This window comes from Eulemur rufifrons, chromosome 9, assembly GCF_041146395.1.
Source record: "Eulemur rufifrons isolate Redbay chromosome 9, OSU_ERuf_1, whole genome shotgun sequence".
NCBI lineage: Eukaryota > Metazoa > Chordata > Mammalia > Primates > Lemuridae > Eulemur > Eulemur rufifrons.
The window spans coordinates 45,390,093-45,416,059 of NC_090991.1; the positions used below are offsets into that span (position 1 = coordinate 45,390,093).

Consider the following 25,967-nt stretch of genomic DNA (forward strand, 5'->3'; position numbering starts at 1 on the left):
CCATGTAGGGCCACATGGAGAAGCGCCAGGGTTGGTCAGGAGGCAGAAGGAGCAAGGGGAAGCATGAGTGAGAGGCTTTTTCACTATAGTAGTGGGAACCTGGTAGGTGAGGATGTCTCCTATTGGGCAGAATTTGAAGTACAGATGTTGGGATTTGTAGTTGGGAGGTTTGTAATATGATTTCCATGTGCCTGCAAAAAAACAGGGATGGTATGGATGTAAACAACTTTGGCTGTTACTTTGGCTTATGATTTCAAGATGGCAAATTATCAATTAGAATATCAGCATGATTATTTTATACCTGCATTTGTTTTGGGCTATTATGGATTCCTAGAAAAGCAATTGCTCTGTTGGTAGGATTATTAGTTGGTTCAACATCTTGTGCAGTGTGCTGTATGGAATACTATTGCAAGATCTCTAAGATATATAAAGTTTAAAAGGAGTACATAAATGTATAGTAGGCTTCCATTTGTGTTTGTGTATGTGTGTTTTAAAGAGGCTATGTGGATACATATGTGTACACGTACATGGAATGTTTCTGGGTACCACACATGAAACTTTTAAAGGTGATTAGCTTTAGGGAGTAGGACTAGTATGGATTGTGAAGTTAAAAATGTTCTTTTTAAATATGTGTGTATGTTATTTTTAATAATAATCACACTTATTTTTTGATAGATACTGTCAAATTGCCTTCTAAAGTATCATTTTGTTAAAATGTTTATATATATTGTCCATATTAGTGATGAAAATTAATAAACTTAACTATATCACAAATATATATATATAGATTTAAACATAAGAATGAAAAATTTCCAGTAAATGCCCTGTTTGTGGATTCCACTTGTATTTCTAATTTCTTAAAGCAGAAACCAAGTGAGGCAAGTCATACCATTTATGGAGCTCCTACTGTATGCTAGGTACTATTCTAGAAATCTTTCTAAGTTATCTGATTTAATCCTCTCTGCAGTCCTGTGAAGTCGACATCATTGCCCTTTTGTATTTTTAGATGAGATAACAGCTTCAGGAAGGTCAAGTGACTTTTACAGTGATGGGTCCAATATTGGAATGTAGGTCTTTATAATTTTATACCCATGTTTTTTCTAGTATACCATATAGGCATAACAGGTAGTTTATGCAGCAAACATGGAGATTTCATTTTTTATCTGTTTTTTCACACTTGTGCTGCCTCAGCAATCCTGGGCAGCTATGCCTTTGTTCTTGGTTGTTTCTAGGTTGAGCTGAAATGAAGCAGTTTGCCTTTGTTCAAATTCCACTTCTGACACTTGACAACCATCTGTCCTCAGGCAAGTTACTTAATTTCTCTAAACCCCAGTTTCATCATTTGTAAAATGGAGACAGTAGTAGTGCTAACCTCAGACGTTGTAAGGATGTAGTGAAATAATGCGTGTAGAGCCTTTGGCACAGGGCCTGTTAAATGTTAGCTGCTGCCACCACCACTGTCATTGGTATGGTGATTATTACAGTAGCAGTTCATCCAGGGCTTGTTAGAGTGTTTGAGCATTCTTTTGCTTCTCTAATTATCTAATCCTCCCAAAGAGTATTATCTTAAAATCCTTTGGTCATTAATTATTTTCAGTGACTAAAAGTCATTTTGTGTTCTCTGAGAAAAATAAATTATGGCTATGCAGAAAGGTTATGATTTTAAGTACAAATCCTGAATATTATCACAATAAAGAGTATTAATAGTACTCTTTATTTAAACAACTTTGTAGGAATCTTTATTTAAATAACTTAGTGAGTCTCTTTTTCCAGGGTAGAAGGAACACAGAGTGGCGGGCCCCATTTTTTACATTTTGCCACACCATATATTTGAAGCTGCCTAAGTAAGGAATATTTAGACTTCAGTTCATCTGAAGTCTATATTCTTTTTGTGTTTTATCCCAAAGACAGAACACAAAGGTAATAGGTTGTATTCTTGTCTTACAATTCTGTGAAAAATATTTTGAAGCTTCTTTTTAATGGCTTGTAATTATTTTTATGACTTTTCAATGAAGTATGTGTGGTCTGATAGCTTATCACCAAAGTTCAGCTAGGTTCTGAGATAGGGAAAATGAAAAAGAAAGATTTAATAACACTTACTATTTTTCACTGAAACTTTGATTAAAAGAAGTTAGGATAGGGTGAAGAGGAGTAATGTTGAATTGACCCTGACCTTTAAACACTGCTTCATTGTGGAAGAAACACATTGCTTCTGCTTATTTTAGAGGAATTTATTAATGAAAAAGAAAGAATTTATTTAGATTTCTTTAGATACCATTTTATAAGCAGCAACCATCCAGTTTGCTTAAAAATTCTAGGAATGTGTAAAGAATTATTAATTGCACATTATTATTATCAGATTTAGACTGATTTAGTATAAATTATATCTTTTACCTTTTACTTATGTTGGGTCACCTAAATAAAAATGTGTTCATACCTATAAGAAAGGACTTGGAGAATAATTACCCAATTTTAAATGATTATAGAGGACTATAGTTTTTGTATCTTTCCTTTAATGAGATTTTTCCATGGCTTATTTGGTGCTGAATTTTAGTTTGGAATGAAGATTCTAATTATGGTCCTGCCCTTATGGAAAATGTGATTTGATTTACAGTGATCCTTTTTATGATGTGGTTTTCCAGGAATGCATTGTGGCAAAAAGCTGGGATTCTGTATGTCCTTTAAAAATGTCTCCCAATATGGCTAACATTTCATTTGCTTGTGCAGTTTAATAATATGGCCAGCAGATGGTGATCAAATATAATAAAAACTTTAATGTGGCTTAATATGTTGATCCACATGAGAAAACATTTTTCACTTTAAAAATACTGATTTAATTTTTTAATCCATGTACTCACAAAAACTATAATAGAATTATTTTATTTTGTTAAAGTCCATTTTTATGTGTAGATGACACTAACATAAATAGCTCCTGCTCCTGAAATTGTTGGCTAAGTTTAGCAGGGAGCCAATCAATACCTTTCCTTCTTTGGGAATCTTTATGTCAATTGGCATAAATGTGGTTACTATTACACATAGTAAAAATATTCTTCAATATTACTTGCAAAAAGTACATTCATTTTATATGTGAATATCCTTGATGTTTGGGCAAAGATATATTCTACAACAGCACTGTCCATTAGAACTTTCTGTGATGATGGTAATGTTCTGTAGCTGTGCTGTCCAATATAGTAGCCACTAGTAACATGTGAGTATTGAGTTCTTGAAATGTGGCTGGTGTGACTGAAAAACTGAATTTCTAGTTTTAATTAATTTAAATAGCCACATGTGATTAGTGACTACTATATTGGACAGTACAGTTTGGATCTGGGTCTTCCACTGGGGAAGTAGGTTGGGAATGGGGACCAGGGCTTGGACACTACATGTAAACTGGCACTGAGACCTTTCTTCTGTGCTTATTTGCATTTCATGGGCAACTAACTCCTTTCTTTGATGATAATCACACACGATCAACATCTCATTGCTCTTCTGTTAGTCAGTCTCAGTTTTCAGAGGAGCTCTCCTTAACAAACAAACAAAAAAAACCTATTAATGTTTTTCATCAGTTTGTTTGGGTGAAAACTCTTATGGAATAAATCTGATTAATTTGATGTCTTCGACACAATGGACACTTGTTGACAGACAATCTTGTGTTCTAGAAATAAGACTGTTATATAAATAAGTGAAAACTGCTTCTTAGGGTATTCAATAAAATGTAACATTTCATGTACTCATAAAACCACTTAGTTACTCATTAATTGTTAACATTAATGTGCTAATTAAAGATCATTCTTAGGTATCACCAAGACCAGGCTAAGTGGTAACAATTTGTAACTGAGATGGAACAGCTTTGAAAATATGGCCCTGCATTTCTTTTAGGCTTGCTTTGTCTTCCCCCTCCCCTGACTAAGTCAGATTTTTTTGAAGGTTTACATGCATTTTTTAAAAATTTCAGAGTATTATTGGGATACAAATGCTTTGATTGTATAAATTGCCTTTATACCACCTAGTCAGAGCTACAAGTGTGCCCATCCCCCAGGCAGCACAAACCACATCTGTTAGGTGTGAATTTACCCATCCCCACCTCCCCCCTCCCGCCTGCCCAACATGCTATGAATGTTACTTCCCCTATATATACATTAGTGTTGATCGATTAGTACCAATTTAATGGTGAGTACATGTGGTGTTTGTTTTTCCATTCTTGTGATACCTCACTTAAAAGAATGGGCTCCAGCTCCATCCAGGATAATATAATAGGTAGTTCATCTTTTTTTTTTTATGGCTGAGCAGTACTCCATGATATAAATATACCACATTTTGTTAATCCATTCATGTATTGATGGGCACTTGGGTTGTTTCCACATCTTTGCAATTGTGAATTGTGCTGCTGTAAGTCAGATTTTTGACCAATTAGTCACACTTCCTTTTTCTTTCTTTTTAATGAGTGAGGCTTTGTAATAACATCTTTTTATTTCACAAGCAAATTTCTCTTTGTCAGATAATATTGAACAGTTTTGATTGTCCTTTTAATAAAAATAGATGACAGTAATCTTATACGTATATTGTAAAATTTAATTTTAAGTAAAATATTGAGTGTTATAAGCCAGAGATATGTTAATGAACATTGATTTAAATGTGTGATTTTGAAATGTGGTTTTTAAATCAAGTGTGTTATTTTAAAGTAGGTGATGGAAAATATGAAGTCTGAAAATGTTTATGGATCTCTGGTCACTTTTTAGTTTTGTTCAGTGTCTCATTTTTTTCATTTAGTTTTGTTTTTTTTATTTCTAATAAAGTTCCCTTTGAAAAATTAAAATAAATATATTGTGGATCATTGGAAGTTGTTTTCAACTTTTAATTTTCAGCATTATTTAATACCTTATTATTGTTGCATTTATTTTTATTTCACAAAAATATTTAGCAATTATACCCAAAGAAGACTATTCTACGTATGGCGTATAACAGTATTACCTGCTGCTCACATGAATGAAAAGACATGAAATCTAATATTATTATAGTTCTCATTTTAGTTTTCTGATCATTGATAATTCAGAAGTTGTATTTCTCTTAAAACATTTTACAACTGTGAAACAGCAGTATAAAGTGCACAGGTATAGTTTAAAGAACAATTAGAAAGTAGACATTTATATACTTTTAACCGAGCCAAGAAAAGCATATTACAGTACTCCAGAAGACCCCTGTGTGCTCTTGCCCTGTAGCCTCTTCTTCCCTTCTCCTGGGAGGAAACCACCGTCCTGTATTTTGTGTTAATCATTTCTTTGCTTTTCTTTTCTTTTTATTCTGAACTTTACATAAGTGAAATCATACTGTGTTATTATTCTGAGATTTGCTTCATTCACTCACTGTATTTTTCAGGTTTATTCATGTTGACGCATGTAACTGTAGTTCATTCTTTGTCTTTTGGTACACTTTTAAAATCAAAGTATAACATACATATATAGCAAGACACATCAAAGTGTAAAACTTGAAGTTTTACAAAATGAATACATCTATGAAATCACCATCTAGATCATGATAGAGAATATAATCAGCTTTTCAGAAACTCTCTTGCTCTCTTCCAGTCATTTACCACCCCTTCCCCAAAAGGTAACCACTATTCTGTGTTATGTCACCATAGATTAGTTTTAACTTTTTGATTATAAAGTATGTTCCCTTTTGTTTCTAGCTTCTTTTGCTCAACATTATGTGGTGAGATTGATTCATGTTGTTGCATTTAGCAATGGATTTTTTATTACTCCATGAATATATCACAATTCATATCACATTTACTGTTGTTGGACTTTTGGATTATTTCCAGTTTTAGGCATTACAAGTAATTTTGTGAATATTCTTTTACATGTCTCTTAGTGCACATATGTACACAGTTTTTTTTTTTTTGAGTGTTGACTTAGAAGCGTAATTACAGTAGACACTGCCAAAGAGTTTTCCAAAGTGGCTGTACCAATTTACATTTCCACTAACAAGATTTGAAAGTTCCCGTGTTTCCCCATCCTTGCCAATACTTGATTTGTCAGGTTGCTTTAATTTTAACAATTCTGGTGTGGTGGACGTGTAGTTTTAATTTGCATTTTCCCTCACGACTAATGATATTGAGCATCTGTTTTTTATGCTATTGACCATTTGGATATCCTTTTTTATGAAGTTCCCATTTGAGTCTTTGACTTTTTTTTTAGGATATAAAAAATAGTTTGTGTTTTTGTTGTTGGTTTTCCTTTATGTATTCTGGATACCAATTATTCTGGACACCAATTCTATGTAGAATTGCACATACTTTTTCCTACTCTGTGGCTTGCATTTTCACTTTCAATATTGTCTTAGTCCATTTTGTGCTGCTATAACAGAATACTTGAGACTGGGTAATTTATAATGAACAGAATCTTTTGGATCACAATTCTGCAGGCTGGGAAGTCTAATGTCAAGGTGTATGCCTTCCTGTTGTGTCATCATATGGTGGAAGGTGAAAAGGAGAGGGAGTAGGGAGAGAGAAAGAGAGAAAGAAAGAAGAGGGGTGAACTAGCTCATTTATTAGAAACCCACAATATTAATCCATTCATGACAGTGGAGCCCTCACTGCCTAATTACTACTTAAAGGTCTCACCTCTTAATACTGTTACAATGGGAATTAAATAGTGAGTTTTGGAGGAGACAAAACATTTGAACCATAGCAATTGGTATCTTATATTGAACATTATTAATTTTCATATAATTTTATTTATTGTCTCTGTTGTATGTTTGTTTCCCGTTTCAGATATCTTACCTTGCCTGTTACAAGATCACAGAGTACTCACTTATGTTATTTTCTAGAAGTTTTCTTATTTTACCTTTCTCATTTAGCTATGCAGTACCTTTGGAATTGATTTTTATGTATGAAGTGAGGTAGGGCTCATGGCTAATTCCCTCTGCCCCGCACAGTGGATACGCATTTGATCTAGCATTATTCTTAAAAGCTATTCTTTCCCTACTGCTGTAGTTAGCATTATTATTGTGAACCAGGAAATTTTATGTGGGTTTTTTTCTGGTTTCTAGTTTCCTCTATTGGTCTATTTGTCTGTGTGCTAATACCACACTGCCTTAATTACTGTAGCTTTAAAATAAACCTTGGTTTTTAGGAGTGTAGTATAATCCCTCCAACTTTCTTCTTCTTCCTCAAGATTGCCTTGGCTATTCTTGGTGCTTTATATGTCTATATAAAGTTTAGAAATAGCTCACCAGTTTTTAACTTACCCCGTTGTTTATATATATATATATTTTATCACAAATGCATTGAATCTCCCCAAGATCAACTTGGGAAGAATTGATAGCTCTATAATATGGAATTATACCCAAGCACCAGGCAAGCAAATGATCTCATTTTTGTTTCTATAGTTTTACGTTTTCTAGAAATGCCACGAATGGAATCATAAGATATGTAGTTCTGTGTGTCTGGTTCTTTCACTTAAAATATTATTTTTGAAGTTCTTACTGTTTCACGTATCATTCCTTCTTGCTCCCGAGTGGTATTTCATTGATGAGTATACCATATTTTGTTTATCCATTCACCAGTTAGTGGATATTTGGATTATTTTCAGTTTTGGCTATTATGAGCTGCTGTGGACATGCATTGCAAGTTTTTGTTTGGACATATGTTTTCTATTTTTCTTGGATAGATATCTAGGAATGGGTTGTATGGTAAGTGTATTTTTTAACTTTTAAAAAATTTGTTGGGCTGGGCTGGGTGTTATGGCTCATACCTGTAATCCTAGCACTCTGGGAGGCTGAGGCCAGAGAATCCTTTGAGGTCAGGAGTTCGAGACCAAGCTGAGCAAGAGCGAGACCCTGTGTCTATTAAAAAAAAAATTAGCCAGGCGTGGTGGTGCATGCTTGTAGTCCCAGCTACTCGGGAGGCTGAGGCAGGAGGATTGCTTGAGCCCAGGAGTTTGAGGTTGCAGTGAGCTATGATGATGCCACTGCACTCCAGCAGGGGTGACAGAGCGAGTCTCTGCTTCAAAAGAGAAAACAAAAGCAAGTTGTCAAACTGTTTTCCTAACTGGCTGTCCCATTTTATATCCCTATTGTCAATGTGTGAGTATTCCAGTTTCTTCACATCTTCATCAATTCTTGGTATTGTCAGTGGTTTTGATTTTGTCCATTTTAATGGGTATGTAGTGGTATCTCATTGTGGTTTTAATTTTCATTCTCTAATGACTAATGACACTGAACATCATTTCATGTGCTTATTGGCTATTTGTATATTTTCTTTAGAGAAATGTCTGTTCTAAAAGTTATCTGCTTCCCATGCACCCAACATACAATGGTGAGACAAGCATAGGATAACCTATACAGACATTTCTAAAAAGGAGGATAATGGGAGACACAAAGGAGTCACTGGTTTATAACAATTCTGAAATCCAGTTGGGCAAGTATTGAAAGTTCCTTAATTAACTCTCAAGACCTGGAAATAATTTCTCATGGCTCTTGGTTCCTCCCACTGGGCTATTGATCCCATTTTCTGAGTTATCTTTCCTTTTTATGAAAGATAGCATGTGTTTTCAGTTGAGCAGTTTTCACAGCCTGTTTCCTTCCAGGAGAATTTTTGGGGTCCAGTGGCTTCTTTTCATCTTATACTGCCTCCATCTTTCTAAGTTTCGGGTAGCAGTGATTTTGCTGATATAATTTTCTCCAAAGCTTTGTAGACCTTTTATACATCCGATTTGGGTTCACGACATTAGACAAAGGCCACGTCTAATCTGTTTGAGAGACAGTCATTTTTATCTTAGGCTGCCTCTGAGAAGATTGAGGGACAACATTCTTAAGCTTTCTAGATGTCCTAGTATCTTAGGGATAAATCCTGCTTTATCATGACATATGATCCTTTTAATATGCTATGGATTTGGTTTGCTAGTATTTTGTTGAGGGTTTTTGCATCTATGTTCTTCATCAGGGATATTGGCCTGTAATTTTCTTTTATTATAGTGTCCTTGTCTGATTCTGGTATCAGGGTAATGCTGGCTTTGTAAAATGAGTTTGGAAGTGTTCCCTCTTCTCAATTTTTTGGATGACTTTGAGGAAGGTTGGTGTTAATTCTTTTTTAAATGTTTGGTGGAATTCACCAGTGAAGCCCCCTGGTCCTGGGCTTTTCTTTGTTGGGAGATTTTTGATTACTAATTCAATCTCCTTAATACATGTCCAGATTTTCTATTTCTTCATGATTTAGTCTTGGTATGTTTTGTATTTTGAGGAATTTGTCCATTGCTTCTAGGTTATCCAATATATTGGTGTTTTATTGCTCATGGTATTCTCTTATAATCATTTTTATTTCTGTTAAATTAATTGTAATGTCCTCTCTTTCATTTCTGATTTTGGTTATTTGAGTCTTCTCTCTTTTTGTCTTTGTCCATGTAGCTCAAATTTTGTCAATTTTGTTATCTTTTCAAAAACCAACTCTTGGTTTCATTTTCTCTATTGTTTTTCTATTTTCTATATTATCTCTGCTCTAATCTTTATTATTTCCTTCCTTCTTCTAGCTTTGAATTTAGTTTGTTATTCTTTTTCTATTAATAATTCCTTAAGATGTAAATTTAGGCTATTGATTTGATATTTTTCTTTTCTTCTTTTTTACCATAAGCTCTTACAGCTATAAATTTCCCTCTTCACACTGTTTTTGCTGCATCTAGTATATTTTGGTATTTGGTATTTTCATTTTTATTTGTCTCAAGATATTTTCTGTTTTTTAATTTCAGAATATTATGGAGTTACAAGCTATTTTTTAATTTCTGTTGTGATTTCTTCTTTGATCCATTGGTTGTTTAGGAATGTGCTGTTTAATTTTCACATATTTGCTGACTTAATATTGCCATTTTGTTATCTGCTTTCTGACTGTTTTATAGTTCCTTCCTCTCTTGTGTTTCTTTATGATCTGATGATTTTTATTGTGATGGTATGCTTTGATTTCTTTTCTTTATATTTTGTGTACCTACTACATTTTTAAAATTTGTGATACCATAATGCTTACATAGATAATCTCATAGTTATAACAGTTTATTTTAAGCTGATAACAACTTAACTTTGATTGCATATAAAAATTCTACACTTTTACTCCCCCTCTCCAGTTTGTATTATTAATGTCCTAATTTTCACCTTTTTGAATATTTGTATCCATCAACACATTATTGTAGTTATATTTACTTTTAAGACTTTTGTTTTTTAACTTTTAATCATGAAAATGATTTATGCATCATTATTACATTAACAGAGTAATCTGTACTTGACTACATAATTACCTTTACCAGTGAGTTTTATATTTTATATGTTTTCATTCTGCTAATTAGTGTCCTTTCATTTCAACTTGAAGAATTCCCTTTAGCATTTCTTTTAAGCAGGTCTAGAGGTAATAGTTCCTTCTGTATCTCTTCTTCATTTCTAATGGACAGCTTTGCAGGGTAAAATATGCTTGATTGACAGTTTTTCTCTCTCAGTACTTAGAATATGTCATCCCATTCTCTCCTGGCTTATATAGTTTCTACTGAGAAATCTGCTGTGGGTCTCCTTTGTATGTGATTAGTTGCTTTTTTCGATTTCAAAATTCTCTCTCTTTGACTTTTGACAATTTGATGATGATGTGTCTTAGTGTAGATCTCTTTACATTCAACCTATTTGGGATTCTTTCAGCTTTGTAAATATGGATGTTCTCCCTCCTCAGATTATTTCTTTAAATAAACTTACTGCTTTTCTCTCTCTCTCTTCTCTTCCACTGACTCCAGTAATGCATATATTTGTCTACTTGACAGTGTCCTATAAGTTTCTTAAGCTTTCTTCATTCTTTTCCATTTTTTATTTTTGCTCCTCTGAATGGATAATTTCAAATGCCCTATCTTTGAGTTTACTAATTCTTTCTTGTACTTGATCAAGGCTGCTGTTGAAGTCCTCTAGTTAAATTTTCAGTTCAGTTATTGTATTCTTTAACCGTAAATTTCTGTTTCTCTTTATTTTTAACATTTTTTATTTGTTGAAATATTCATTTTCTTTATGCATAATTTTCCTAAGCTTATTGAATATTTTGATCATTATTTTGAATTCTTTGTCAAGTAATTCATATGCCTTCATTTCTTTAAGCTTGGTTTCTGAAGATTTATTTATTACTTTCTTTGGGCCATATTTTATGTTCCTTGATCCTTTGTCAAGCCACTTCTCTCTGTCTTTATGGAGTAGCATTGTACAGGGGAAGATCTTCAAGAATCAACCTGAGTAGAGATTCTAGGGCCCTCATAAACTTTCCCTGTGAATGTGTCTTCTTTGGACTTTTGGGTGTGAATTCTTTTTTTTTTTATTTCAGCGTATTATGGGGGTACAAAAGTTTAGGTTACGTATATTGCTCTTCCCCTCCCCCCCATCAGAGCATCAAGCGTGTCCGTCCCCTAGACGGTGTGCATCGCACTCATTATGTCTGTATACACCCATCCCCTCCACCCCCACATCTGCCTGACAGCCGATTAATGTTATTCCTAAATGTGCCCTTAGGTGATGATCAGTGAAACCAATTTGATGGTGGGGTGTAAATTCTTAAATAGGGAGATTTGCTGGTTTCTGTTTTCAGGAGTTTATAATCTATTGCTCCTTCTAGTGTCTACCTCTTGTACTACAGGCCCTCTGTATCTGTTGTATGATGGCCCAACGCTTTTTTTGTTTTTGTTTTTTGTTTTTTTGTTTTCAGCAACCCCTGGGCATCTAGACTATGCTGGATCCCACTGGTGCTTCAAGATAGGTGAGACAGACACAAGTCCCTTGGGCAGTCACCCCAAAAGTCTGAATGTTGGACATATGCTTTAGTTTTCTCTTTCTCTCCCCAGGGAGAAGCTGTGGGCTGTGAGTTTTTCCAGTTGTGTCATGCTGAGCCAGGGGGAGGGGCTCTGACCATGAGTGCATAGTAGTCCAACCATTGCCTTTGTTCTCAGTGGCCCCCAGGCATCTAGAGTATGCCAGTCCCTTCATAACTTACAGAATCCATTCCCTTAGGCAGCCCCCTCCAAAAGCCAGAATGTTGGACAGATATTCCAACTCTTTTTATCCCTAGGGAGAAGCTGGGATTTGGGGGTTTTCACCTGCTAGTTCTCTTCTGAGCTGATGGCAGGGGCTATGGTGAGTTATTGCATACTATTCCAAACTGTAGCCTTTGTTCTCAGCAGTTTCCATTCTGGGACTCTTTCCTCTCAGAGATCAGATTCTTGGGCAAGACAGAAACCAGTCCCTTGTGTAACCCCCAGAAAAGTTAGAATGTTGGATGTACAGTTTACTTCCCTTCCCAGGGGGAAGCTGGGAGCTGGGGATTTTCTCCTGATCCTGTGGTACTCTGTTGGGAGGAGGGATTATGGTAAGAGGATTCCATAGATTTTCCTACTGGCTTCAACATGGTTGGTTTTATGCTTGCCTGGGGTTCAGGAGCCTCCCATCTGGTCTCTGGATGTCTCACTAAGGGAATTGGTCCATGTATTGTTGAATTTGTATGTCCATTGTGGGGAGGAGGGTCTGGGGCTTCCTATTTCACTGTCTTTCTGACACCCCATACAGTAAGTTTCTTTTGCAAGAGGACATTTGATTGGTCTTCCGTTAGGCTTTAAATCTTGTTATATATCTCATTCCTTAGCTCTTTATCTGTACAGGGCCAAGTTTATATTTTTTCTACTATTTGGAATCAGTGTAGATATTATGAGTGTTTCTGAATTCCTTTTGAAGTATTTTTACATTAGAAAAAAGTGAAAGGGAAACTTTTTATTCCCTTAGTTTTATTGCTTAAGAGTAGTAAAGAGCATGTCAGGGAATTTTCCTAATGTTCTCAGTTTTTCTTTCTTTGTTAGTTTTGGCACCCCAAAATTAATTGAGCCATGGTCCCCCTTTTCTGCTTGGCACAAGTTCCATATCATGAGCTCACTGTGATTGTGTCCCCTGTACCAGTTGTAGGCTGTCTTCATAAGCACCAGGACTTGTCATTCTCTGTGGTAGGTAGCACTTGTTATTCATAAAGAGGCTTTTAGGGTTGAGCTTTTCTCCCACCTCCTGTTTTACTGTTCACCCTGACCACCAGCTGCATCACTCTGAATTTGAGGCAGTCTTTGTACTTACTTAGGGTTTAAGTTACTTGTGTTTCCAGCTGGAAACCGTCTCATGGCAAGAAATGAAACTTCTGTGGAAAATGTCCTGTGTTTCTTGTACCAGCCAAATTTTAGCAATGATATTGACTTCTTCTGTTAGTTGGCCGAAATACCTTATCAAGAAGCTGGCTTCTGCAATGCCTCTGCATTGCTTGGCCTTCATTGGAGCATGTTTTAGCGGTAAGATAATGAGTTTAGTTTTGGACATGTTGAATTGGAAGTAAGGCTATTCAATGTGTATTTGTAATGGGTTTGGAGGCCAAGAGAACAATTTGGACTAATAAGTAAAGCTTCTTATTATTTAAAAAACCAATAGTATATTGGTTCCTCTAGGGAAAGCATGTAAAATGAAAATAAATGGGTTTAGACACAGGACCTTGGGATTATACCATGTATGGTATGGACAGAGAAAGAAAACCTAGTGAAGGTTACCATGAAGGAGATTTCTGAAGGATAGGATGAGAACCAGGGAAGAATAGTTTTATGGAGCCAATGAATGTAGCATCTTTAAACTACTTTCTCATGTATTTTAGTGAGATCAATTAGGGTAAGGACAGATTATGCGTCATTTTCTTGAATGTCTAGGGAATGAATCATTGATGACCTTACTTATAGCCACTTTCAGAATGAGTGGAAGTCAGATTACAGTTGATTTAAAAATATATGGCAGGTTAGGACATGGATCCAACAACTTTTATGAAAATTTATTATGAAAGAAAAGAGGTTGATTAGTATGAGAGCTACAAGTGAATTAAAAGGGTGTGCTGTTTTATGTATGCACTCTGTGCAATAAATAGATAAATGTTTTAGGCTTCTTTTTTATTAATACTTTCTATGAGAAGAATTACTTTTAATATTTAAGCATTTTTCAATTTTTAAGTATATCTCTTTTTATGATTGTTTAATCTATTCTCAAAGAAGAGTAAGGCACAGCTAAGTGCGATATATCAAGTTACCTCTTCCCACATACTGAGTTTTAAAATGCTTCTATCTGCTCACACACATTGACTGATGAAATTATTCTCAAAATACTACTTTGCCTATTTTTCTCATTTGCTTTTAACTATTTGGACTTCTGGAATACTGAATAGAGGTATAAAAAATCAATAGCTCTCTTTAAAACAGCTTTTTCAGATGTTCTACATTACTTAGTAACTAGTCCAGGGGTGGGGAACCTTTTCATGTTGGAATGCTATATTAATTTAGGTGTGATCAAATGAGGCTGCATTAAAGAAACTTCAATGCGATTTACTTAAAAATGTACATTATTTTGTAAAAATCTAACTATTATGTACTTATTAATTTTAAAAAATGAGAATTATTTGTTAATTTTAAAGTTAACTAACCTTTTAATGCCTTTGTTGGGTCTGCTTTTTGTTGGAAAGCATTTGAATATTTGGTTGCAGCATGGAAGTGTGCAGTTTCAGTTGATCCTCTAGATGGGTAGCAGTTATTTGTGACCTTAATGGCATCTTGATTTGGGTTAGGTTTGGAAAATGTAGATTCACAGCAATAAGTGACTGAAAAGCAAGAAAGCATTTTTCAGACATGTTGCTGAAGGCGTGGGTATTCTATTGCATTTTTCCATATTTCAATTGGATCTTTCTTAGCATCAAACAATGACTTTAAAATGTCATCTACTGAGAGCTCAATCAATTCCATCTGTAGTTCTTTACATGCCTTGGTATATCAACTAGCTGAAATGCTAATTTGAGTGTGATGTCATGATTCTCAAAATCAGTGAACCTTTCATTGTATTCTCCAATTAATAGGTCTGTAAAGGCTGCATATTCTTCAGATGATTCACATATATCATCTTGCTCATCAGTGACCTTTGCTAACTGGCGAAAATGTGCATCCAAAATTTTCTTTTGAAGAATTGTTTTGAAAAAAGATAGCTTTTTTTGAAATGCTTGGATTTTTTGCTACATATCATATGTAGACTTAGTTTTACGTTTCAAAGAAATATTCAGGTCATTTAAATTGATTCAACATGATAACACACAGAAATGCTGCCTTATTGTAGAAATCTTCTTTTAATAATTTACATTGGTGATTCTGTTCTTCATAAAATTTAACTATCTGTTCTCACAGAGATAAAATTTTGGCAACACCTATCCCTGCAATAGCCAGCACCCTTGAGAATGGTAGGGCAAATGCACACTGAATACCTACCTCATTGTTCAACTTTAGCATGTTATGAAACTGACAATACTGTGTTGCATTTGCATGAATATAGTTAAAAATACTTATAACTTGTTGCAAAGTGTCACTTAAAATAGTAGCTTTAGCACAGAGATTTTGCTGATGTAAGATACAATGAAAAGAAATGAGAGCATCTGGATCTGTGAATACTTTTTTTATCTGTGCGATAAACCCTTCATGTTTTCCCATCATGGAAGGTGCACTGTCTGTACATACATGCACTAAATTTACCAAATTCAGTCCAACTTCAGGACATTTATTTTGAAAGTTGTAGAAGATATCTATTTCCCACGTTCTGTTCGCGAGAGTGACCAAAGTGAGTAACTCTTTGTAGCAAAGAAAATCTTCTGTAATAACCTGAATGAAGTATAAGACCTACAGTGAGTCAGTAATATCAGTTGAGTCATCCAAAGCGACTGAATAATATATATTCTTCTTTTGAAGTATTGCATGAAGTTGTTCTGTTAAGTTGAAGGCTAATTTATGCTGCTGATTAGTTATGGTTCTCCTTGAAAGAGGAGGCAGTTGTTTGTATTTTGAAATGCTATTGGAGTCTAAGCATCCTACAACTTCAACAATGCATTATTTCATAATTTCTACATCACTGAATGGCTTCCCTTCCCCGCCCCCACCCCCCCAGTAAATGAGCTACTTTATAACTTGCTTCAGTGGCATTATTTCCAAGTCTCATTGCTGCTTGAAAGAATTGTCTTTGCTTTTGCTTTTCACCTTTTAATTTCTGCAGTACAACCTTTTGCGCCTCTCCCTCTAATTTAAAATATTTGTGGTCCTCATGAGTGTTACAATGCTTATGAGCATTAAATTTCTTTAATATTGATACTGCAGTATCACAAAGCAAGCAAATCATGTTATCTTTCGCAGAAACAAAATAATATTGCAATTCCCAATCCTCATTAAACTATCTATTTTCTTCCTTCAGTGTTCCCTTGGTCTTCTTTGACATGATGGGCTGTTAGCAGACAGAATTAAAAAATACTGTTGAGCTGCACAACTATTCACAAATTCCACTTCAGACAGAAACACAGTGCACTGTTGTCAAAGCTGATAATAAACTGGCATACTCGACCCCCATAAACTGTTGCCATCCAGCCTCGTGTGGTAGTGGTGCCAGTGAGGCGGCGGAAATTAGAACTAAATCATGAGCGTAGCAGCCATCAGTTTAGCCCTTATGGCTCACTAATGTTCTAATTGTGTTGGTCAATCTGGGAGGATTATTTCATTGAAACTTATTCTTTGATATTTTAAAGACAGTCATTTAAAAAATAAAAATATAAAAGATGAACAAAAATGTATTAATAAAAATAAAAAAGATTTGTTCTGTAAAATTTGCATTCATTCAAAAGGGGGCACTTAGGGACCTAGAAGGACACATATGGCCTTAAGGCCGAGGTTTCCCCACCACTGAACTGGTATAATGAATGTTATTCTATCAGTGTTACTACCAAAAAATACTTTAGTTTTAACATTGTCTTTTTGGGCCAGGGACAGTGGTTCACACCTATAATCCCAACACTTTGGGAGGCTGAGGCTGGAGGACTGCTTGAGTCCAGGAGCTTGAGACCAGCCTGGGCAACATAACTGAGACACTGCCAGGCATGGTGGCATGTGCTTCTAGTCCTAGCTACTCAGTAGGCTGAGGTGGCATGATTGCTTGAGCCCAGGAGTTTGGAGCTGCAGTGAGCTATGATTGTACCGTTGCACTCCAGCCTCAGTGACAGAGTGAGAGGCTGTCTCAAAAAAAAAAAAAAAAAAAAAAAAAAAAATTGTGTTTTTGAATTAGTATTCTCTTTTGGGAATACATATGTTTCACAGTTTGTGAAAGAAATCCTAATATGGTTTGTGGTTGAAAGTTAGTGACTTTAATTCATATAATGGTTACTTTCCATTTCATATATCTTTAAGCAAGTGTTCAAAGGATAGGTATTCATAATCATGGAACTTTCACTGAAGTAGCTTAAATAGAAACATATAAGAGAGACTCCAGGCTAAAGTAGGATGGTATTTTTATATAATATTTTATATTAGAGAAGAGTCTTTTTATTGAAATCCATTTAAACCAGTTTCCTATTTGCCCTGTCCATAGTACATTTTACCTGAATTAACATGGTATATTTTTTAATCAAAGACTTAAATATATCTGTGATTTGTGACATGGTTTCAAATTAATTGAAACTTCAAGCTACATGGAAGTTTTTTTATTTTATGACTTCTCTTGATGTGGAACATAAATCCAACAAAATTTGCTAACTTTTATTTTTTTTTTGTTAACCTTAAAACAATGATCTTCTCTCAGAATATATGCTTCATTTTCTCTCTTCCTACACTTAGAAAAAGAGGAAACGAGGAGAAAAGATTTAAATACAGGTGGTTTATTATAGACCCACTTAAAAATAGCATTTGTGTTAGCAAATGTGTGGCATTCATGTGACATTTTACTTTTAATTTAATATAAATGAAATAAAATATGAGAAATATAAATGGTTATTTATATACCTTTTTGTCTGCTATTGGAACATCAATATTTATAAAAACTATCATCTAATTTCCAAAAGAATAAAAATTGGTAATCCTAGAGTTGAATAATAGTCTGTGCTCTCTGAATTCTCCACATTTTGATTTTTACTATTTTGGTCTCTTAGTAGGGAACAGTACGCTGGGATACTCCGAATGAGATCACATTCTGTGAGTCCAACTTACAGAGAAGATGGACAAAATATCACCCCAAAGATTTGTGTAAGATTAGATTTTACTTTTGATTTTTTCGTGTTGTTTTAAAATAACTTCACAAAGTTTTAATTTCACAATGTTAGAGTTCATATGATTGCTTAAAAACAGTGAATAAAGTCTGAACATCTTAATGTCAAAGAAAGTGGTGTGTTTGGTATATTCCATAGTATTCCTTTTGCTTTCTCGATAATTCTGACGTATCATGCTAATCTAATCAGTCTGTAGTTTCTCCTGTGCATTGAAGAACAACTTTGAAAAGCTTTGTTTTTTCTTTTCCCTTTTTCTCAGAATATGTATAGAAATGATTAGATACCTAGTGATCAAACAATTAAGAAGAAATTGGAATTAACTTGTAATGAAGTATGGAACAGTGTTTTTCTGATGAAGGGGAACTGTTTATATCTTGAAATATAATAGCTGCCTATCTTGCATCTATTTGTTTAACACAGATTTGGTTAGAACAAGGTGCTACTGAGTATTCTAGTTAGCTTTGTAAAAAGAGAAACTGTGCTTGTTTACTACAGTCTTTATTGTCTAACTCTGCTGTCTCAGCTTATATGACTTTTAGTTACAAGAGGGATCATGTGTAACCCATGACTATTCTAGCACATATTGCACTAAACATAACTCATTGCATTTTTTCCAATGATAATTTGGAACTTAAAAAAATTTAATCTAAAGGGCAGTACGTTTTTAATAATAATTAACTATCAATCATTATATTTACTCAAAATAAACAAGGCAGGTACATTTTCTTATTTAAGAAATTCTTGTTCACAAAGAAAAGCATACAGAAAGCAGGAGACCATCAGTAGAAGTGATAGTGAATTTTAATATAGTGTGCAAATAATAGAAACTCAACATTTTGTTGGATAGAAATTTGGAGACTGAGTAAAATATGAAGAACATTTTAGTGCATTTAAAAAAAATCACTTCATATTAATTTAAATGACCATAGGTAAATAGGTTTATTTGTTAGCAATGGGGCTTTGTAAAAGCATGAAAATGCTGTACTAACAAATTTAATTTCAAAATAAATTTTCTGGGCTGTAAAATAGTCATTATTTTACACAAATTTACCTTTTAAAGTTTTTAGAGCTTTCAGATTATTGTCTGTTTTGGGCATAGATCTTAGGTTGTTGTCAGTTAATTACAGTTTTAATTTAGTTTGATAAATGTAATATAATAAATTATACAGGAGGAAAAAAGCATGGAATTGTTATTTTGTAAAAAGTAAAGAATCACTGTAATTGCATTATCATTATGTGAATCCAGAGATTATTTATCTTTATATTCAGTGTATGAGTGAGAATTAATTTAAGAACAAAGAGCTTCTTGGACATCAACACAAAACTTCCCTGTTAACTAATTTTAACAAGAGTAAATAATTCCTTTTTTCAAGTCCTCCCTACCCCCCGCACTTTAAAGCTACTGTGGTATACCACAATTAAAACTTTTTGTAAAAGAACTTAATTTTTTAAAATATTCTTTTGATTTAAAAAAAATCTAGTTATTGTGTGAATATATTGTTAAGGCATCTCATAGCCCTAAGCAGCTATAATAAACACTTATTACTTAGAATTGAGAACTCTAGCTCAGTTGTAACATAATCTTTTTCTCTGAGGACAATATAGCATTACCAAACAATCAGACAAAACTCTCATTGCTCTGAATGATATATATTTTGTCCTATTTTCTCCCTCCCTCCCTCCTTCCTTCCTGGCTTTCTTCCTCCCTTCGTTTCCATCCTTCCTTCCTTCCCTTCTTTTCTTTCCTCCTTTCCTCCTTTCCTCTTTTATTTCTTCCCTCTTTCCTTCTTCCTCCCTTCTTCCCTTTTCTCATTTGTATTTCAGGAAGTTCATTCGAAAAGATCTCCTGTTTCTTTGGATGATAGTGACGTTGAAGCTCGCCTTAATAGTTGGAATCTTGGGGTAAAAAAGTATTTGTTTCATATATATATATATATGTATCAGAATTATATTATGTATGGATAACATCTGAACTAATGTAATTCTATTCAGTGAATATTGGATGTTAGATATTTGTTGCTGTGTTGGCCCGGAGAAGGACTTTCAGTACAGGGAAAAGAAATAACATTCCAAAGAAGCATAAAATAGTCCTTGTCCTTGACAAGCTTTCTTATTGGTGAAATAGGGGATATACACATAAAATAGTTAAATAATAATTTAAGATGCGACACAAAAAATACCAGAGTGGAAAGTAGAATACTGAGGTAGGGATGAGGGAAGGGAGACCTTGGAGAAGCAAAGTCATTTGAGTTAAAAACACTCAGAGAGATTTCATGGATGAGGCATCATGGACAGCAGTTTTCATGTACGAAGGCTGAGGGTAATGAAAGTATTTGGACAGGTGGAGGGGAGGGGAGGTAGGAATTGAAGGCAGAAATAGGCATGAAGAAAGATTTGCTGGTGTAAGTGAATTGTCATGACTGGGTTTTTTTTTTGTGGAATTCATGAGCAGTGTTGTCGGGCTGCATTGTATTGGAGCTTTGAATGCTAAATTGAGAAGTTTAGCTTTTAAATTTTAGGCAATAGTGAGCTCTGAAAGTTTTTTTCCCCTTCCACATTTCACTTTGCATATATGCTTTTTAATGCTCTGAGGAAATGACAAGGGGTTTAAAGTGATTTTTAAAATACTTTCTATTATAAAAATAATTTTAATTTGAAAAATACAGTAAATCAGAGAAATAAAATATGTTTTAAGATCTTAACACTGAGAGATATGTTAACATTTTGTTATATAGTATCTTTCCTTCCTTTTTTCTGTATCTTTTTATAAATAAAATGTAATCAAAATTGTGGTCAGATTATAAATACTATCTTGTGTATAATTTTAAATTTTATATAAGTTTATAACAATTTTATAAACATGATTATTAATGGTAGCATTCATTTTTCTTTTGGATGGATATTTCATAATTTAAGTATTCTGCTATTTTTGAATATCTGAGTTGCTCCCAGTTTGTTTAATGTAAGTAATACTGTAATGAAATTCCTTATAATAATCTTTTTATACATATTTGGTAGCTTTCTTAGGTTATATTATGTCTTTACTACATTGCCTTCTAGAAGGTTTGTACCAGTTTCAACCAGCAGTATATCAGTTGTCCATTTTCCATTTAATAACATTGGGGATTATTATTTTAAGAAACCTAAAAACCTCTGTACTAAAAATGGGCTTTAATGAAAGCAGTGTTTTATGAAAGGGGACCAGTTATCTTTTAGGTGTTTATGATGAACTCCATGTTAGTGTGGTTGCTGTGAAGATGAAAAGGATAGACAGGAAAAACCTTTGAAAGAGAGTTAAAGATACTTAATGACTGATTGGGGGCTGGACTGAAGGGCATGTAAAGGTTTGGTACTGAGAAATGGAAATGTTGGCTCTCTGTCAGTTGATTGACTATCAGATGGAGGAATCTTTTTTAAAGGTTTAAAAGTTTTAATTTAGAGTGATGGAGTTTGAAGTGAGGGTCAGATTAATTGGGGTGTTCAAGGCCTACAGCTTTATGACATTCAAGGGCTAGAGGCATATTTTGGAGTCACACAGCTAGAGGTGGTAGTTGCACCCAGAGAAAAGACCAGCTTTAGTCTTTAGAGAGTATGGAAAGTAAGGAGGGCCGGGTGGAGAGTAAAGAGAGTAAAGATGTCTGGCTCATGGAATGAGCTCAATTAGAAGGTTGGGGAATGGATAGGAAATTAAAGTAATGTGGGTCTCCTATTAATTTTGCTAGTATGCTAATGAAAGAGAAGAGAGAAATAGAATTGATGAGAGGAAGATAATAAATCAAAGGAAAAACATTTTCATGTTTGGAGGGGTAGGGGAAGTTGCCATTGGAAGGAAGTATGGGAGAAGAACACAGGAAATTCCTCAGGAAGACAAATTCCTTTTGCCAGAGAGCAACATCAAAGTGAAAAATAAAATTCTGGAGCTATCCTTTTAAACTTGCCTTTGACTTTAGCCGTTTAAAGCTTCTGATGTACGTTTCTTAGCACATAGAGTACTTTTCATGATTATTTTACTATTTATAGGATTAAATGTTTCATTCATATAATAAAATTAAAATAAAACATCTAAAATATTGTGAGATAATGCCTTAAAACTAGGCCTGCATAGGGTTTTGTTTCACATTTTTATTATTCAAAGAATACACTAACAGTGTAAAATATAGAAATCTTTCATTTTTATATATTTATAGCATATATGCATTAATCAGGCTGAACTATATCTCTTGATCACAGTAGAATAATTTAAATATTCAGTTTATTAGAAAGCTCAGATTTTGCTTTGATTTTAGTTTTGTATGAGAATATGTAATTAGCTTTTTTTTCTTTCTTTTTCTGAATGATCAATTAATAGCTAGAGTTACTTTTTGTGCTCTAGACTAAGGGTACATTTTTTATATTGCCGGCATTACTGTCAACACCTTCATTCTGATGTTTTAGATGTTCTAGAATTTGAATTTTCCAGTTTTTGTTAAAAAATGCATTTTTGCCAAATATATTCTTTCTTTTCCCAGGAATATGTTAATATTTTTCTGGGAATACATGAACTCCAGTAGGGATTTATATGTGAAAACTAGCAATGAAATTTTTTCCCTTTTTTTCCCCTTAATCTTTAACATTTTCAACCTTTGGCTTTTCTGATGCTTTCTTGCATTCTTGCTATATTTTCACATATGACTCCTTAAGTCACAGGCTGGATTGTAGTGCTGTGGATGTTAACTCTTTGTAAATTAAATTTGAGTGATTGCATGGATAAAGGCTTTAGAATATTCTGCCTTTATTCAGTGACTCACATATCACTATGACACATTCTATGTGCACCCATTTGAAAAACACTTTAAAATTTATGTCTTTGAGTTTTCAAGTTTTAGATTCTATTGTTTACGTTGCGATAATTTAATCTCTTAAGATCTATGTAGGGACTGTTCGAGGTTTTTGATGTTAACTAGGGATTATTTGTAACTTCCTTTACTTTTTCTTTTTTTACTTTTTAAAAATACTTCAGAATACTACGGGGGTACAAATGTTTTGGTTACATGAATTGCTATTGTAAAGTTTGAGTCAAAGTTATTAATTGTGTCCATCACCCATATCGTATGCATTGTGCCCGTTAGGTGTGAATTTACCCATCTCCTCCTCCCCCATCCCACTTGCTTGATTTCCATTGAATTTTACTACCATATGGGCACATGAGTGTTGGTTGATCTGTAAGTTTCAATCTAGTAGTGAATACATATGGTTTTTGTTCTTCCATTGTTGTGATACTTCACTTAAAAGAATGGTATCCAGTTCCATCCAGGCTGTTACAAAAGGTATTAGTTTACTGTTTTTTTTTAATGGCTGAGTAATACTCCATGGTATAAATATACCACATTTTCATAATAAGTACTTTCATTCTGGTTTCTAGAATGCATTTGTGAATTTTCTGTTAAAAGTGGGGTATAAAACATTTTATACACAATTTTAATGAAAATTACAATCGTGACACAAATTAAACACCCCTTTTCCATTTGAATTTGAATCTCTTTTCCTGTTTTGTTGGTATAGAAATGGATGAGAAAAACAAAATTGGTGACACAATTGAAAGCTTCCATTGCATGACGCTTTTGAATTATGGCTCTAGAAGTCATGATCAATTACTGACTGAAGGTTTAAAAGAAAGATGACCATACATAGACCAACTTTTATCCTGAAAAAATTGTTATTGTTATCCTTATATTGTAATTGAATTGATAGTATTTACTTGACATGTTAATTATGCATATTTTTGCAGTCTCTTTTCTTACTCCTTTTTTTATGCCTTTTCTTCTGTTTCTTTCATCCTTTCCTCTTTATCTTCTTTATCTTCTTCTTTTTCTTTTCTTCTTCTTCATATGTCTTTGTTATAATTTTACTGAAGGTACTCAGAAGGGAAATATGTTGGATTCATTAATGTAGTGCTTTGAGGTGTGACTAATTGGGATAAGTCTCATTAAATTAGTGTGTAATATCAGCTGTTTTATGCAATTTTATGCTTTATCATGTAGGTTAAAAACTTGCCCATTTTCATATTGTGCAGTAATTTTGGAGAGAATCCGAGCTGAACATTTTGATATTTTAGGCATCTCTTTAGGCAGTGGTTTTCCACAAAATGAGTAAATGTGTCAGATTTTGTGATTAGGATAAAGTTACCTAAATGAAAACAAATTACAGAAGTGTTTTACATAAAAATTAATACTTTGATAAGACAAATTCTCTCTCTCTTTCTTTCTCTAGAGTATAAAAATGTCTGGAAATATCTACTCAAAATGTTAACTCATAATTCTATGGGGTAAAATATGAGTACTTATTTTCTTAACATTTTAAGTTTTTAAATTTTTTATATTAAGTATTTATTAATCATAAAAAAACCAAAGCCATAAAAATATTTATAGCGTTTTTCCAAAGCTGGCATTTGGGGAGTGAAACTATATTCAGAGTTTTATTTGAGAAGTTGACATTTATTTTATTTTATTTTATTTAGACAGAGTCCTGCTCTGTTGCCTGGGCTAGAGTGCTGTGGCTTCAGCCTAGCTCACAGCAACATCAAACTCCCAGGCTCAAGCAATCCTCCTGCCTCAGCCTCCTGAGTAGCTGGGACTACAGATGAGAGCCACCACGCCAGCTAATTTTTTATGTTTTTAGTTGCCTGGCTAATTTCTTTTTCTATTTTTAGTTAGAGATGGGGGTCTCGCTCTTGCTGAGGCTGGTCTGGAACTCCTGACCTCAAGCCATCCTCCCGCCTCAGCCTCTCAGAGTGCTTGGATTACAGGCGTGAGCTACCATGCCTAGCCGACATTTATTTATTTTAAAAGAGAATATAAACTTCCATTTCTGGCCATAATGGAATAAGTATATTGCAGCCTGGTTCTCCCCAAACCAAAAATTCTGGACAAAATACAAAAAGCAACCACTTGGGGACTTTGAAAAGTAATAATTGGCTGATTGGAGAGAGAAGTTAAAACATGAAGAATGACTGATACAGTGGCAAGGAGTTTCCTGGTTTCCTGTTTGTGTTTTTGTTTTTCTTGTTTTAACTCCTTCCCAGCTTGGACTCCAGGGTAGGCCAAATTGAGGGATTGTATAGGGGGCATGCACAGCAAAAACTCACAGGGAAGGCTATCTTTTTGGCCAGCAGCCTGGAAGAAAGACTGGGAGAATGTGAAGAAGAGAATCCTTTTGTCCACAAAAGGAGAGATGGAACTTGCAGACTGATTTAAACTCAGTTGATTGCCTGCTGAGACAAATAAATAAACGTCAACATTTTTCAGAAACTCACAACATAATTATAATGATTATGATAATAATTCTTTTGATCATGAGGGAATTAAACTAGAGATCAGTAACAGAAACTATTTGGAAAATTCACAAATATTTGGAAGTTAAACAATGTACTTCTAAATAATCCAGGGGTAAAAGAAAAAGTCTTATGGCAAATTGTAAAATATTTTTAACTGAATTAAAATCATAACACAACATATCAAAATTTGTGGGATGCAGCTAACATAGGTCTTAGAGGGAAATTTATAGCATGAAATACTTATGTTAGAAAAGAAGAGAGGGGTGTTCTATTTCTAGAATGGCAGCATGAGGATCTCCAAAGACCTATTCCCTAGCCAAAAAAAAAAAAAAAACAAGAAAACCCACACATAATTGGTAATTAAAAGTCTCTGGAAATTATCCTAAGAGCTTAGATCAAAGAAAGACATTTATTCAAGAAAGTTCAACTTGGTAAGAACAGCAAGAGTTTGCGGCACTTGAGCCATTACTTGCTTTCACTTTTCCCCTGTCCCTCCAGCTCAGCTTTATGGAGGTTTCATTCCCAGTG

The 25,967-nt window shown here is 34.0% G+C and overlaps 1 protein-coding gene across 4 annotated transcripts in view; it reads left to right on the top strand.

Annotated features, from left to right (window-relative positions):
* Positions 1-25,967, top strand: part of CEP112 (centrosomal protein 112) — a 376,462-nt gene that overhangs the window by 17,531 nt on the left and 332,964 nt on the right. For all 4 annotated transcript variants that reach the window (XM_069481637.1, XM_069481639.1, XM_069481638.1 and 1 more), the window contains exons 5-6: positions 18,011-18,104; positions 19,952-20,029. In XM_069481637.1, coding sequence (XP_069337738.1) covers positions 18,011-18,104; positions 19,952-20,029 — 172 coding nt within the window. The remainder of the gene's footprint in view (positions 1-18,010; positions 18,105-19,951; positions 20,030-25,967) is intronic.